This window comes from Embiotoca jacksoni, unplaced genomic scaffold, assembly GCF_022577435.1.
Source record: "Embiotoca jacksoni isolate LCO1_2020_lvr unplaced genomic scaffold, fEmbJac1.0.p SCAF_16, whole genome shotgun sequence".
NCBI lineage: Eukaryota > Metazoa > Chordata > Actinopteri > Embiotocidae > Embiotoca > Embiotoca jacksoni.
In genome coordinates this window covers 3,448,484-3,461,996 of record NW_027185296.1, presented here as the reverse complement: position 1 = coordinate 3,461,996, position 13,513 = coordinate 3,448,484, and the positions used below count along the sequence as shown (strand labels likewise).

Genomic DNA, 13,513 nt, shown 5'->3' with positions numbered 1-13,513 from the left:
CTTGTGTCAGTATAAATTAATATTTGTCTTCTAATGTTTACTTGACCTAATTTGCCACCAGCCTGTTTTTAAGCAAACATTGTTGTTTTGTGAAAGTGTCTTATGCAACGAGATGGCATGATGAAAATAATTAATTTAATTTATTCATTTATTTGGCGTTTGTCTAAAGCAGTGCAGGAGTGAGAAACAATCTGAGGCACAGCAGATCAAAGAGAATATGAAATGGAGAAGGAGTGCTGCAGTCCTCAAGTTTCATTCTCCACCTGTTCAAGGCTGCAGGTGTATGCAGCATCAAGGCTCAAGAAAAGAGTCAGAGAGGTACACAGAGAATGACTGGGGGACAGATTTCTCGACATCTCAGCGTCTGATGCTTTAGTGAAATGTTTAATCACTGGAGTATGTCTTTAAGGGTAGACATCTTACAATCGTTTCAGAATAAAGTGCTGTCATAAAGCTTTGTGATTTCACCTTCGGTATCAGTGTCACTACTTTATCTGACCCGGAGACCTAAGGACAGGATCCGGTCACGGACGACAGTTTGTTAAACACTTAACAATTAGCTGAGCATGAGTAATTATGTTCTTCTCACAGTACAGAAGCAGAGCAATAATGATAGAAGTTGTGCTTTAATTACTAGCATCCTGTGTGTAAGTTAAGTTCCCTCTCTATAGGCAATTTGGGAAGAAATTAATCGTACATTTTTCATCTAGTTTATGAGATTTCACCCCCCAAAAAAGACCCTAGCGTTCAGAAATCAAAAGCAGGATAAATGCATACCGCAATCTGTGTTAAAAATAACACACCCGGTGGAAAGATCCATTCAGCAGCAGCACCAACAGTTTGTTCAGGTCATGTTCTGTAAGACGCAGCACATGGTCTTAGTGAAGACAAATAACTAGCTTAACTTCACCATGCACAGAGTGAGCATCAGCCATCAATTACAGAGGCCATCCCCTGTGGTTTGGTGGTCAGAGGACCTGAAGTGAGAGAGCAGCATCAAACAGAGCGCCCATCTGAAACAGGATTACAGTTGTACACGGGTTCCGATTATGCAATATTTATCTGTTCTTTTCTCAGGGAGCACGGCGCACGAACTCGGGGAACTTTCAGAGGCAAAGGATTAATTTGCACGCATTGGAATTAGTGCTTAGATCAAAGCGACGAGGGTGTCATGGGAGTATCCAAAACCTCTGTGTATCTAGAATAGAGATTTTGCTTTGCTGGTTACCACTTCTATTTTCATAATGATATGGAAAGACGGAAAAAAAAAAAAAAGTACACATCAAGGGGAATTCAAGCTGAAGCTGAATATAATTAACCACATGTATATGGAACAAAACCTACCAGACCTAAGCAAAGATACATACAAGGAAGGACAGAGTAAACAGAGAGAAGAACAAAGTTAGCTAAAACATACAGAGAGATTTCTCGCCAGCTCGGAGACAAAATGAGAATAGCAGACCGTCTTGGTGTTGGATCTTGGTGGTTACTCTCGGGAGAAAAGAGATACTACAGAGCACTGAGGTGGATTGGGACTTGTCTCTGTGTTTATTTGTGGATTTCCTCTGTGTAAGATGAAACTACCAGTTACTTTCTCTGTTTTACTATATTGTTGTTTACCCTGAAGATACATGAGGATCTGGGCTTAGACAAGTGAGCTATTTGCTCTAACACTTGTAGGCAAACGCACACACACGGAAACACACAGACACAGAGAATCGCTCCTCTTACCGTCACAGTCACCCAAGTGGGCCACGTTGCCCTGTTCGACATCTTGCTCGAACGGCAGTCTGCGGAGGAGAAGAGACAAAGTCATTAATCAGAAGACACAGAGGCACAGCAACTCGGCCACTGACACGCAGCACAGATCCACTCAGATAGTGGAAAACTATCTCAGTGTTAAAGCTAATGACAAGTTACAACAGAGCGCATATCTCTACAAGCTCCTTTAACGCTTCGATTGAAGAAATCTTTGCTTTTGTTTTGAGAAAGGGAGAAAAAAAAAGTATTAAATCAGAGAAAGAACTCAAGAGGCCCTTGAGCTGCCTAATATCCCACAATAATCACCTTTTTAATTTAAAGATAACTACTTATGCCTGCAGTGTCAATAATTAAACTAATTTATGCAACGAATTACAAATATTTCTAGGTCAGCATGTTTCTTCACATTAGATATCTTTGCTGAAGATAAACTCCATGTCTTTAGGTATTAAGGAGTTAGAGAAGAGCAAGAAAATCTGTTTCACACATCAATACGGAGATTAGAGTGGGGAACTTGTTCAAAAAAATAGGACTATCATATCAGTTTTATGAAAAATCTAATACATCAGTTAAATAAAGTTGAACAAAACCTCCATTTCTATCATTCTTAGGAAATTATGACATATTGTATTTCTACAACTCATTTCCCATGTGGTTGACGGAAAACTCAACGGACAATAACATATGATGAAGTGAGGAAGCAGAGAGGAAATGAGAACAGCTCAGAGGCCAGATGCTCACAAAGAAAAACACAACTGCTTTTCGTTATGGCTCTCGTCGGGGAAAATGGCACCAAGTTGCACTGGACAGACTGAGTAAACAAATGTGCTGCATGTGCCTGCAGGCTTCATTCAATACAGAGCACATACATAATGAAGTTCAAGCGAATGGAAAGACCTCGAGTCAAGTGAGTTAAGTAAAACATATGAGAAAGAGTCCTTCAGGCTTTTGTTCAATAGCACAAAAATACCTCTGCTAAAGAGAAATTACAAATGGCCACAGTCTCATACTGAGTGGAGAAAGCCATATAAATGTTTTTGATAAAGCACTTTATGTATAAATTTGAATATTTATTACATAATATAATACATTTATCATATGATACATGCGCACACACACACACACACACACACACAGAGCAGTCATTTTCTGGCTGAAAAGCTTTTCACAATGGAAAAGAATGCTTTCCACCCTGATTTTCAGGTTTACACTAAAGCAGAATGGAATAGCTAAACATTGTGGGCCTATTCACTTTCTTGCTCAGACTTGGATGAGAAGATTGATAACACTCTTGATGATACAGGCAGCTGGACAAACAACCGACCTGAGAGACAAGGAGTTTTGTTTGGGAATACTTTGTGTTTTGACGTGATGATACATGTGAGCCAACCAACACGTGCGAAGCTGTGTGCTCTGTATGCTCCAAAAAAGTAGTTGTGGGGGTGTATATCCCTTTGCGTGTGTGCTTCAAGTGCAGCATCTGAATTAATATTTTCCACAGCAAAAACTCAGTATGACTCAATTCCTGAAATATATATACATATATATATATATACACACACACTGTATAATGTGATTGGTTGAGGCCTTTACTCACCGTGCGAAATCTCAGATGATGGCTGTCCCTCTACACTGAAGCAGTTTTTGGCCTACATATGAAATCTGAAGAACCAGAGCTCAATCTGTGGGCTGATGCTGAATTGAGCTCAATAAGTCAGTATTCTGCAATCAGCTAAAGGCTCCAGCCGCAGCGCAGCCAACATTTATGCTTTTAATGCCTGAAAAACACTGTGACAAATGAGTCCAAGTGTGCTGTGAACGCACAGTGGTTGTCATCGTAATAAAGAGTAATGTTTTGTGTTCAGTTGGCTGCCTTTCACACACTGTGGGTCATTTACTTTGTACACATTATGTTTGCCTGTGGGTCTGTGTGCATGCATGTTGTTTTTTTTAACAGTTTTTTTTTTTTTTAATTTCTTGCATATTGTTCCAGGCTCATTATTTAAAGACTTGATAATAAAACAGAAATTAATAAAGACCATGTGTGCATGCATGTTGAATGCTGTGGACAGTGTTGCAATATTGCACTTCAGGGAGAGCTTCCACAGACGAAAGGAATTACGTGGAAAGATCATAGAGTAACTCAACTAATTTAATAAATATGTATTTATACACTGGCAGCCATAAAAAAAAAATTGCGCTTTCTGTGGCAATTAAGAATGTATGAATAGCTAGCAAGAGGCGAGAGCAGTAGAAATAGGCAGCTGAAGTGACTGAAATGTCCACCATCTGCCACTCCAAGCAGTACAAACAATCCTAAATATAAAACATCTTGTAACATCCTAGATGCATCCACTTTCATTTCATTACCAATTGAATACAAAGCATTTTAGAATCAATTCAAACAAACACTTTTTGAATATGACAGGTGGTGTTGATGAATGGGTACTTGACTTCATCTGACAGCCCTGGTGGGTACATCTGACAAAAGCAGCCAAAGCCACTGGATCTAAAGAGCTGTTTGCTGCATAACAATGCATTGTCACATTATTCTCACTGGCAGAAACTAAACACATAATCAGACACAAATCAGACAATAAGAAAAACGTAACATTCTGCATACAAAACAATAAAATCAAACAAAAAAACTAGCCTTCCTCACAGAAAAATTACCCCAACCCCTACTTTCATTAAAACTACAAGACCTCTCTCCTCCTCTCTCTCCTCTGGCGTCAGTTTGCAAAGAGAGGTTGCATTATTCCACAAAGAGGAAATCCACAGTAACTCAAAGCAGAATCGATTGCCGAGTTGACCGCCCTTGGTAAATCAAATCAAGGCCAACATAGAGGCCTTTAATAGTATAAGTAGGCAGCCTGAGGTGGTCTTTAAGGCCCATGTTGTCTGTTCGACTGGCAGTACACCTGTGTTTGAAGGCCTAATTCAATAAGCAGCTTGACTAAAGAGAAATTTGATTTCACTCAAGGGAAATAGCTACGACTGGAGGTGAGCTGTCAAGACTGCGATTCCACAGCAGGAGAGAGGGGTCAAACACACACACGCATTAACATGCACGTCGATGCACATACCCAGACAACGCACTGTCTGAATATTGGTGCAACACAGAGAGATCTACGCAAGAAAGAAAAAAACCTCACTCAGTCACAAGCCTACATATTACTTTGTAACCACCACTCGATAACAAGTAAAGGGAAGGAGCACAGCAGTGTTTAAGATCAGACATCTCGGCTCAATAAGTACACAGAGCAGACTGTGTGACAGGCTACTTAGAGGGCAGATATGCTACTCAGAGGCTCAAGTTGTCACAGACAGAACCAAAAACCAGATAAATAATATATAGGACATCTCTACTGGGGGTCTGCCAGGCCTGCTGTCAGAAAAAATAACCTTGAAAAGAATGATAAAGGTGGAAATGAATCAAAACAAAACAAAAACGTGTTGGATTAAAGAGGGAAAATAGTAAAACAACACCTAAAACTTGTGGTGGAGGTGAAGACACAGCGTGTCAGTATGGTAACATAGCACAAGAACAGTGAGTGTGTGTGTGTGTGTGTGTGTGTGTGTGTGTGTGATATGTAAATACAAATAGAAAGGTGTCATACCTGGTCCCAGGTCTGAGGAAAGAGCAGGTGCTTCCTCGGGTCCAGCCACAGTAGGGATCCCTGGAGGCGATGCAGTTCCTGCAGAGAGACAAAAAATAAATCATGTGATAGCTTGAACCCTAAAGAGATTTTCACTTACTGTAGGTTTCTGTTTCTGATTTGCTCGATCACGACACAACTTAAAAGGGACATGCCACAAATTTCACACATGAATAAGGACTACAATTAACTTGTATTACTGTTTAATCTAATCGTTTTTTTTTTTTTTTTTTTTCCCAATTACTCAATTATTGGTTTAGTCTACTACATTATGTTCATACTAGGAACTAAAATCTGGGATACCTCGTCGTTCAGTTTTGCTCATTTTATCTAAGCAACTAAAAACTACTAATTCTGGTCATTAACAATTATGACATTGAATTTTTATGTGGAATTCTGAGGAAATCGCAAAACTTCAAGTTTTACAACTTGTAAAACTTCAAACATGCTTTTAATCATTATAGTGAATATTTTGTCATCTTTTCAAAAATGCATTACTGGGCCTGGTGTTAATACAGACTTAAGTAGCTTTTTCCAATGACATGTCTTTCAAAATTTTCAGAGCATAGACTTGAAAGCTGTGGAAAGCTAATAAGTGGAGCTTGATTTAGGACTTCATCCTGAAACTACTTTAAGGCAATTCCTTTATTCTGAGATTTAAGAGAAGTTGTCCAACAGCAACCTTCATCCGTTTTTTTTCTTACAGAAACATCAGTGTTTGTCTTCAGTTTGTTTTTCAGAAAATGTGTGTCATTTATTAGATACTTTAACACAACATTTTCAATCAATCTCCGAAATATATAATGCCAGGTTGTCCTTGACTGCATTAAAAAAAAAAGTTCCCTGCTCACAACTGCTGCTACATAATGATAATGTGATGCTGACAATACTACAAGGACACTTGACAATCTTTAGCAAGTTTAATGTTTGTATAAGTTTATCTTCATGCAGCAGAAATTAAAATCACACCTGAAAAGGAGGGCATCAGTCAAAAAAACCTGTGGCAGGAATGGTGTCCACAAGGGAGTGTTCATCTCTGACTAAACATGCAAAACGCTTGATATGGTCCTTTAAGGATGTGCTGTATGCTCACTCTGTGGTTAACTGTACAGCATGAGCTCAATGATGTGCGGTGAAATGAGGTTAGAAGGTCAAACTGTATTCTTTGACACTGGAAAGCAAAGTTTATACTGTAAAATGTGAAATCATTAAGATTTACTTTAAAAACAGAAGCAAACCAAACAGGATTAAAGCTGAATGGAAAGGAATCTCTACATCAACCGTAACCATTATGCAGAAAAATTCAAAGCACTCACAAACAACCTTCAAACAGACCTGAAGCCGCTGAAGCATGACTAAAAAAAATCTCCAACCTACTCGCACAAAGAAAATTAATTCTCATACTCGCATCTAAACATTAATACACACACTAAACACACCTCAGAAAGCATGTGAGCGCTTTTCTTAATGTGCTCTGGATTACACGCTTGTGTGACTCACCTGGTTCAGTAAACACACAGCACGCCTCGTGTGCTGGTGTGTGAGCCAGTTTGTGTTGGTGTGTCAGCGGACCCTAACGGGCCACAACCACAGGCATCGAGGCTCAGTAATTGTGCCAGCCAGGAAGAGTGAGTCTCGTGGTGCTTGTGTGTGGGTGTATGCAGGTGAGATATCATTACTTATAATAAATGCATCTTTATGTTTAATCACAGGGGGATTTGTGAACTTGCCCCTTTTCAGAGATGCACTGCTGCTCATTCAGTTAACATCAGAAAGCAGCAAAAATAACCAACTGAGCCTCTTTGTCACTGATAATCTAGTAACTACTGGATGAAGGGTGAACATGTCAATTTGAAATTGGAGCAGTTTCACAATAGCAGATCAGTTATTGATTATACCTTATTAAATCTGATGGTGTAGTAAAATTATTCTAGTAGTGTGGGGTTTGTTGTCACATGCTTACTATTCCTCCGTGCAACAAAATCATTATTTATTAAAAATATTTTGCAATGCATTGTCAGTAATTACTATTACTGTCTCCAAAAATTCAAATAGAAAGTTAAAAGAAAATAATACAGCATTACTGTTAATGAGAACGTAGTACTATACAGCTTTTATTAGATTTTCTACCAATTTACGATTTTATTGAGATTTGACTCCTTTTAGTAGGATGAGCAGATTATCATCTTGTTAAAGAGCAGAGGGACAGATGTTATTAACTTATAGTATTGTGTTATTATTGCAGAAATATTCAGGTCTGCTTGAGCTACAGCTGGAAGAGCTTCATTTTGTCTTGATCAAGGACACTTGTGAAGGCCAGATGGTTCCTCATTGGTCACCTAACTCCTTCTCTTGCCCTGCCGCCATTTCCTGCTCTCGTACGTGCAGGATTGTGTGCCGACTTACTTCATGCATCGGGAGTAGAGCTGGCATCGCGCCACCGGTACTCTGACCACACAGGAGGGGAAAGCGAGGAGGAGCGTATGGCTCACCCGGTCCAGAGTCAGAGACAACAGCTGCCTGGCCTGCGGAGAGTCCGCGGCACACCTGCAAAACACAAATACACAAACAGGCAGACACACGCAGAACAAAAAAATGCATTAGGCAATTTCAATTACCAGACCGAGGCTGAACATTAAACCTCTGACCTCACTCTGAGCATTACATCGGGGGGAAAACATTCCCCATGACTCGATGTGAAACACAACTAAAACATAAACAGCTCTATAAATAACGTTCATAATGAAAGTGAAATCGACGAGAGGCCATCTGTGTAGCCGAATGTTACGGTGTCAACCCAAATATGCGCTGCGCTGATTGTAGAAGTCCGAGGGGTCGGCTTGCCATCAAAAACAGCAGCCAGCAGCTGAATCGCTTCTAATTGGCACTTAAAGCTACGATAGCTGGCACCAACCTGCCTCCCTGCAGCAGATTTATACCTTTTTATGCACATGTGCACTCATGCATCAGTTGTATCTGGATGGTTTATGGTAATAACATTGCGGCGGGCCCACAGTCATTAAGAAGAATCTATCATTCTGCTAAGGCCAAGCTGTGAGTCATTCTTCACAGCCAATATCACAAAAGGCAGGGAAAAGAAGAGGGAGAGATGTGGAGAGAGTAAAAAAAAAAGAAACAGAATAAACAAGTATCAAACACAGGAAAATGGCAAGGAAACAAACAGAGACTGGTGAAAAGAAAACAGAACCAACATAAGACAGCGTAGGAAATAGAAGATACAGACTCGGTTAGTATTAAATCTCTTTCAGGTCATTTCCTGGTTAATTATGGCAACCAGCCTATCACAGATCAGTGATTTCTATCTGCGCTGACTTCTCAAAAGATAACTGTGTTAGTGTTTCTGTTTCTGTGTAACCTGGGACTTTTTACGGGGCATTTCTTTGGCTGTGAATGTAAGGTGAGGTTGAGGAAGGCTTGGCCTGGAGACAAAAAAAAAAAAATGGTGCGGCTTTGCTCTGTCTCCTGATTAGGTGCCTGCTGTGATAGCTGGACTGTCACTGACCTCCTCGTGAGCTCACCATGCACACCAAATTATCCCTCGCACACTGGCTTCCGTCCACACAGCAGCTCATTCATCACACAGTCCCCTCATTTTCACTCGCAATCACCATCCCTCATTTTGTCACATCGGAGACAGAAATTGGTGGGCATATTTTATAGGAGATGGAAAAAGACAGAAGTTTATAATATGAGTGAAACAGTCCAAATAGACTGGATTCTGCTGTGTAGATAAAGAGCGTTTCCAGCCAGTTAGTTCAAGAAACAATACGGTTTCCACCTTTTGGAGGAAAATGGCATGTATATCAGTGTGTAAAATTACCACAACAGAGAGCTAGTGTTTAGAGACATGAACTTTCTTTTCAAAATGCCTCTAATTAGCCTCAGCAAAAGATAATCACCAGCCAAATCCGCCTGCATCTGTGTGACAATTTTCCTCCCCCGACCCTTTAGTCATCCACCATGTGGAACAGCTCATCTCAACAAAGAACCAAAAACACAAAATGATGACTGAAAAGGCACCGTACCCAGTGTTCATTATGTAATGATGGGCATCGGTGAAGCTTCAGAGCCGCGTGCGTCACATCAAATGCTAATTAGAAAGAGACAACAAGCCCAAGCTGCTCTAATCTTTTGTCAAGATCCAGATATTAAATGTGATTCAGCGCCACACTGAAGATAAGGGGTCAACGTTCCTGACAAAGTGTAACTTTGGTCAAGGATAATGTGATTTTTATCATTACTTCATTACTTTCAGACGTTCTCCTCCTAATGCTGTTCTACAGTGTGTCTCAGACTCATTAGAAGATATTCAGATTTCTTGATAATAAATATTAGTTTTTTTTTTTTTTCTCTTTGCCCTATTTCTATTCTCTGCATGAGGTTGCATCATCTCAGATCCTGCACAATTATGTGCTTTACACAGAGAGAAGGTGAGGTTTTCTGTATAATTCGGGACACGTCTTGTTTCCAGGACATATCAGGATCTTTCTTTTCCTTCCCGCGACTCTTTTTCTGGGGGCATCACACCACCAGCTCCCCTCACCGAGTACACATCAAACCCAGATGTCACGTAACCCCTTCCTGGCATGGCCTTCCTGCTGTATGCCATCTCTGTGAGATACTTCACGTCACTTTACAGATTTGTGCCTCGAGAAATAATAAAGAAATGCTAATTAACCTTTTTTGCCAAGAGTTAAGTGAGAATATATTTACACTGACTTTATGCCTACACAGGAAATATTAAGCTACAGCTTGCAGCCAGCTAGCCTAGCTTAGTATAGAGAGTGGAGACAAAGGGAAACATCTGGCTTGAATGAAAAAAAAAAGAAGCACCTCTAAAGCTTCCTAATTAACATTTCACATACTAACCTCATAATTAATGACAACTCAAGGAACAATCTGGCACACAACCACCCAAAAAACACACTTTGTTTTTATAGGAAATATACGAATGATACATGTGTTAATTAATGATCTTGGGGGTGTCATTAGGTGTTTGCTTTGCTAATTGTCTCCTCACTGTTGCCTCATGTGAAAACAATAGACACTTTTCTCATCAAAATCTCAGCAAGAAATAACATGCATATTTCCTAAAATGTCAACACTATTCTTATAACAGCTATCAGCCCATACATTGTGGGTTATCATCTTACTTATCAGGGTTGAATCCCTCTAATTCCTCAAGGAAGATGTTGCTGTTGGTAACGGTGTTGTCTTGGTTGGGCATAATGAGGAACTTGAGGATGGTCCCTCTGCTGGACCCGAGGAAGAGGACAGTACGGTTTCTATAGGGCCCGGCCTCCGTGTCCACCACAATCTTATTTAGCTGGTACCTGAAGCGCAGGAGACAGACAGAGCACTGCATTAATGCCACAGAGCTGTTTACTTCCATGAAACCTAAAAACATAGTCAAGTAGCTCCTGGAGGCAAGTTTATGATTTAAGTGCATTACAACTGATTGGTTTAGGTGTAAAATACTGACTCTTGTGAATCTAAATCATAATATGCCATTTTCTCTTGAGTCGCTGCAGAACGAAATGAATTCCACAGAGAAGAAACTGCTCATCAAATTTGCATAATAAACTAATTACGACAGACGTTTCAGTCATTAATAATATCAGTCAAGTAAATGGGCTTGTCCCAGAACAATAGCAGGGTGCTGCTGAGCTACAGAAAGTCCTGTGTGAGAGTCAATAGACGAGAATTGAAGCCATGTTGTGCCGAGTGTTTAATATTCCTCATACATCCAGTCCCCATAATCCCCCGGTGGCTGGTCGGCAGGGGGGCTCCATACGGCGGATAGTGGAGAGAGAGAAAGAGGCATCCGAGTCTTTATGGGGGACTTGATGTGCTGCAGCCGCCTGCCTGCTAACACAAGCTTCAACCCCGAACCAGGATAACTTCAACAGAAGTCCACAGCCTCAGAACACGTGTTTTGTCATGTGTATTTCTCTGTGTTTATATGTGTTGGCAACCTTGTCTCCTACACCGTAAAACATCGTACAGGAATTTAGAGGACTTCAAATAACGAGTTCCGGTCATTTACTTGCTGATTGTTCACTAAACTCGATACAAACATAAAAAACAAACAAAAAGCATTGTGTGTCAAAATATAACCATGAAAAACATTTTATATCCTTTAATTGTTATGAGCATATACTAGAAAAAAAGAAAAAAAAAAGAATAATGCTGTTCTGCAAATGCGTATTATATGGATATTTTGCAACTTGTTCATTAAAATCGCCTCCTCATTATGTTGATAAGAAACATAGAAGTAGATCCAGCATATTTACAATATGATTATATGTTTCACTGCTGATCTGAGTTCAGCCTCACCTGACCATGGTTCTGACAATCCAGGGTCTCTGTCCGAGGGATGGGACCGCCTCATCCATCAGAGGATGGGTCTTGACAAAGTTTAGCATCTCATCGGGGAAAGAGTTGGAGGAGTTAAACCTGGATCCTTGAACAGCACAGCCACCAGGTCTGAAGACAACAAGAGTCAGCACGCTAAGCAGAAAGTACAGAATATGTCTAAATACTTCATGGCTCAATAAAGAGGTGTTTATTAATTAAGCAGTCTAGACTATCTGAGTGTCTCACATTCAGACAGATACAACTTTTGCAGCAATAGATTAACTTGATTTTGTCAGAGGAATCTCACACTTGAAATATTCAGAAAGTGATGGATAAATTGCGCCTTTTGATTATTGGAAAGGAAGCTATATCCTTATCAAAATGAATTTCCACCTCTATGTGACTTTCAGTTTGATAAACGCACTTCCACATGCTGCAATACTGTATGCAGTATGTCCCACAGTAGAATAAGTCTGCTATCACAGTGTAACAAAAAGTTATAAAAAGTGACCAAGAGCAAAATTTATTCTAGTACTGAAACAAACAAAAAAAAGTATGTTTTTGTGTTGTCTCTATTTCCTTTTGGAATAAAATCGAAATCAAACATGTGAACTCAAACGTGTAAATCACTTTCTAAAGCAGACTTAATGGCTAACTCTCTTAGTTCTTTGATAAAAACCTGAACACAGGTTCATAAAGAGATTACAGCCATGTGCACCTTGGCTTTGGGATGACTTCATCTGGCACCGGCGTCCAAATAGACTCGGGGGATTTCTGCTCCTTAAACCTCCCATCAAACACCGCAGCCAGCTGCTCCATGTCAAAGGCACACACCGCAGAACCCGGGATACTACAGAGACAGAGACAGGGTGGTGAGACAGTGGTAGATTGGGATAGAGACTGTTGACTGATAAAACACTTTGAGCTAGTACAAAATTACTGTCAGTTGTATGTCAAGTAAGCTTTACTTTGCTACAATGGTGCAAAAGGAAAAAGTGACAGGGAAAAAAAGATAAGGTAGATTAAACCTAGACTGAAAAATAGACTCTGAAATGTGAAATATGAAATAAGTTACGGTATAGCACGTCAATTGTATCATTATTGTGAGCGTGAGAAAGGGACTAACATCCAACGAAGATAACAAATTGGATTTGGGCTGTTCATCTTCTACATTCAATGCTGGAACACAAAATAAATTATAACTGAGACGGGAAGAAAAACGGGGGAAGATAGATGCTGTCAACTCTGTGGCCAAAGAATAGAGATGCAGCGGATGCAATAGTGAGATTAGGCCCATGAAACAATATTGGCTGGAATTCCTGGAATTAAAAACAGAAAAAAGGAAATGAGTCACAACATTTTCCGTCTTTCACGGAGTGACGGACAAATCTCGTAAAGGAAACAAACCCTCCAAATCGTTCCAGTAAAAAAAAAAAGAACGGTGCACCTCGGAGGCTGTTTAACTACTTGTGAACCCACCGACAGGGAGCAGAACATCTGCTCTCAGAAGTGTCCATAACTGAACCCCCACACACAAATAAACACACACAGACACAATCCACACATACAGATACATTCACACAGAGTCAGACTATCTCTTCCGAGCCTGATGCTACAGTTTTGTATTTTGGCTGCAGAAATGAAGCATCACAGAGGCTGGAAATAAAGAGAGCAGTGTGAGGATGAGATAAGAAATGAGTTTTGAAAAAACATCC

At 40.1% G+C, this 13,513-nt stretch overlaps 1 protein-coding gene across 1 annotated transcript in view; it reads right to left on the bottom strand.

Annotated features, from left to right (window-relative positions):
• sema6bb (sema domain, transmembrane domain (TM), and cytoplasmic domain, (semaphorin) 6Bb) overlaps positions 1-13,513 on the bottom strand; it is a 123,040-nt gene that overhangs the window by 25,960 nt on the left and 83,567 nt on the right. Inside the window, exons 11-16 of the mRNA XM_069150281.1 lie at positions 12,517-12,648; positions 11,778-11,927; positions 10,595-10,774; positions 7,827-7,967; positions 5,382-5,459; positions 1,732-1,790 (exon numbers count right to left, since the gene is read on the bottom strand). Coding sequence (XP_069006382.1) covers positions 1,732-1,790; positions 5,382-5,459; positions 7,827-7,967; positions 10,595-10,774; positions 11,778-11,927; positions 12,517-12,648 — 740 coding nt within the window. The remainder of the gene's footprint in view (positions 1-1,731; positions 1,791-5,381; positions 5,460-7,826; positions 7,968-10,594; positions 10,775-11,777; positions 11,928-12,516; positions 12,649-13,513) is intronic.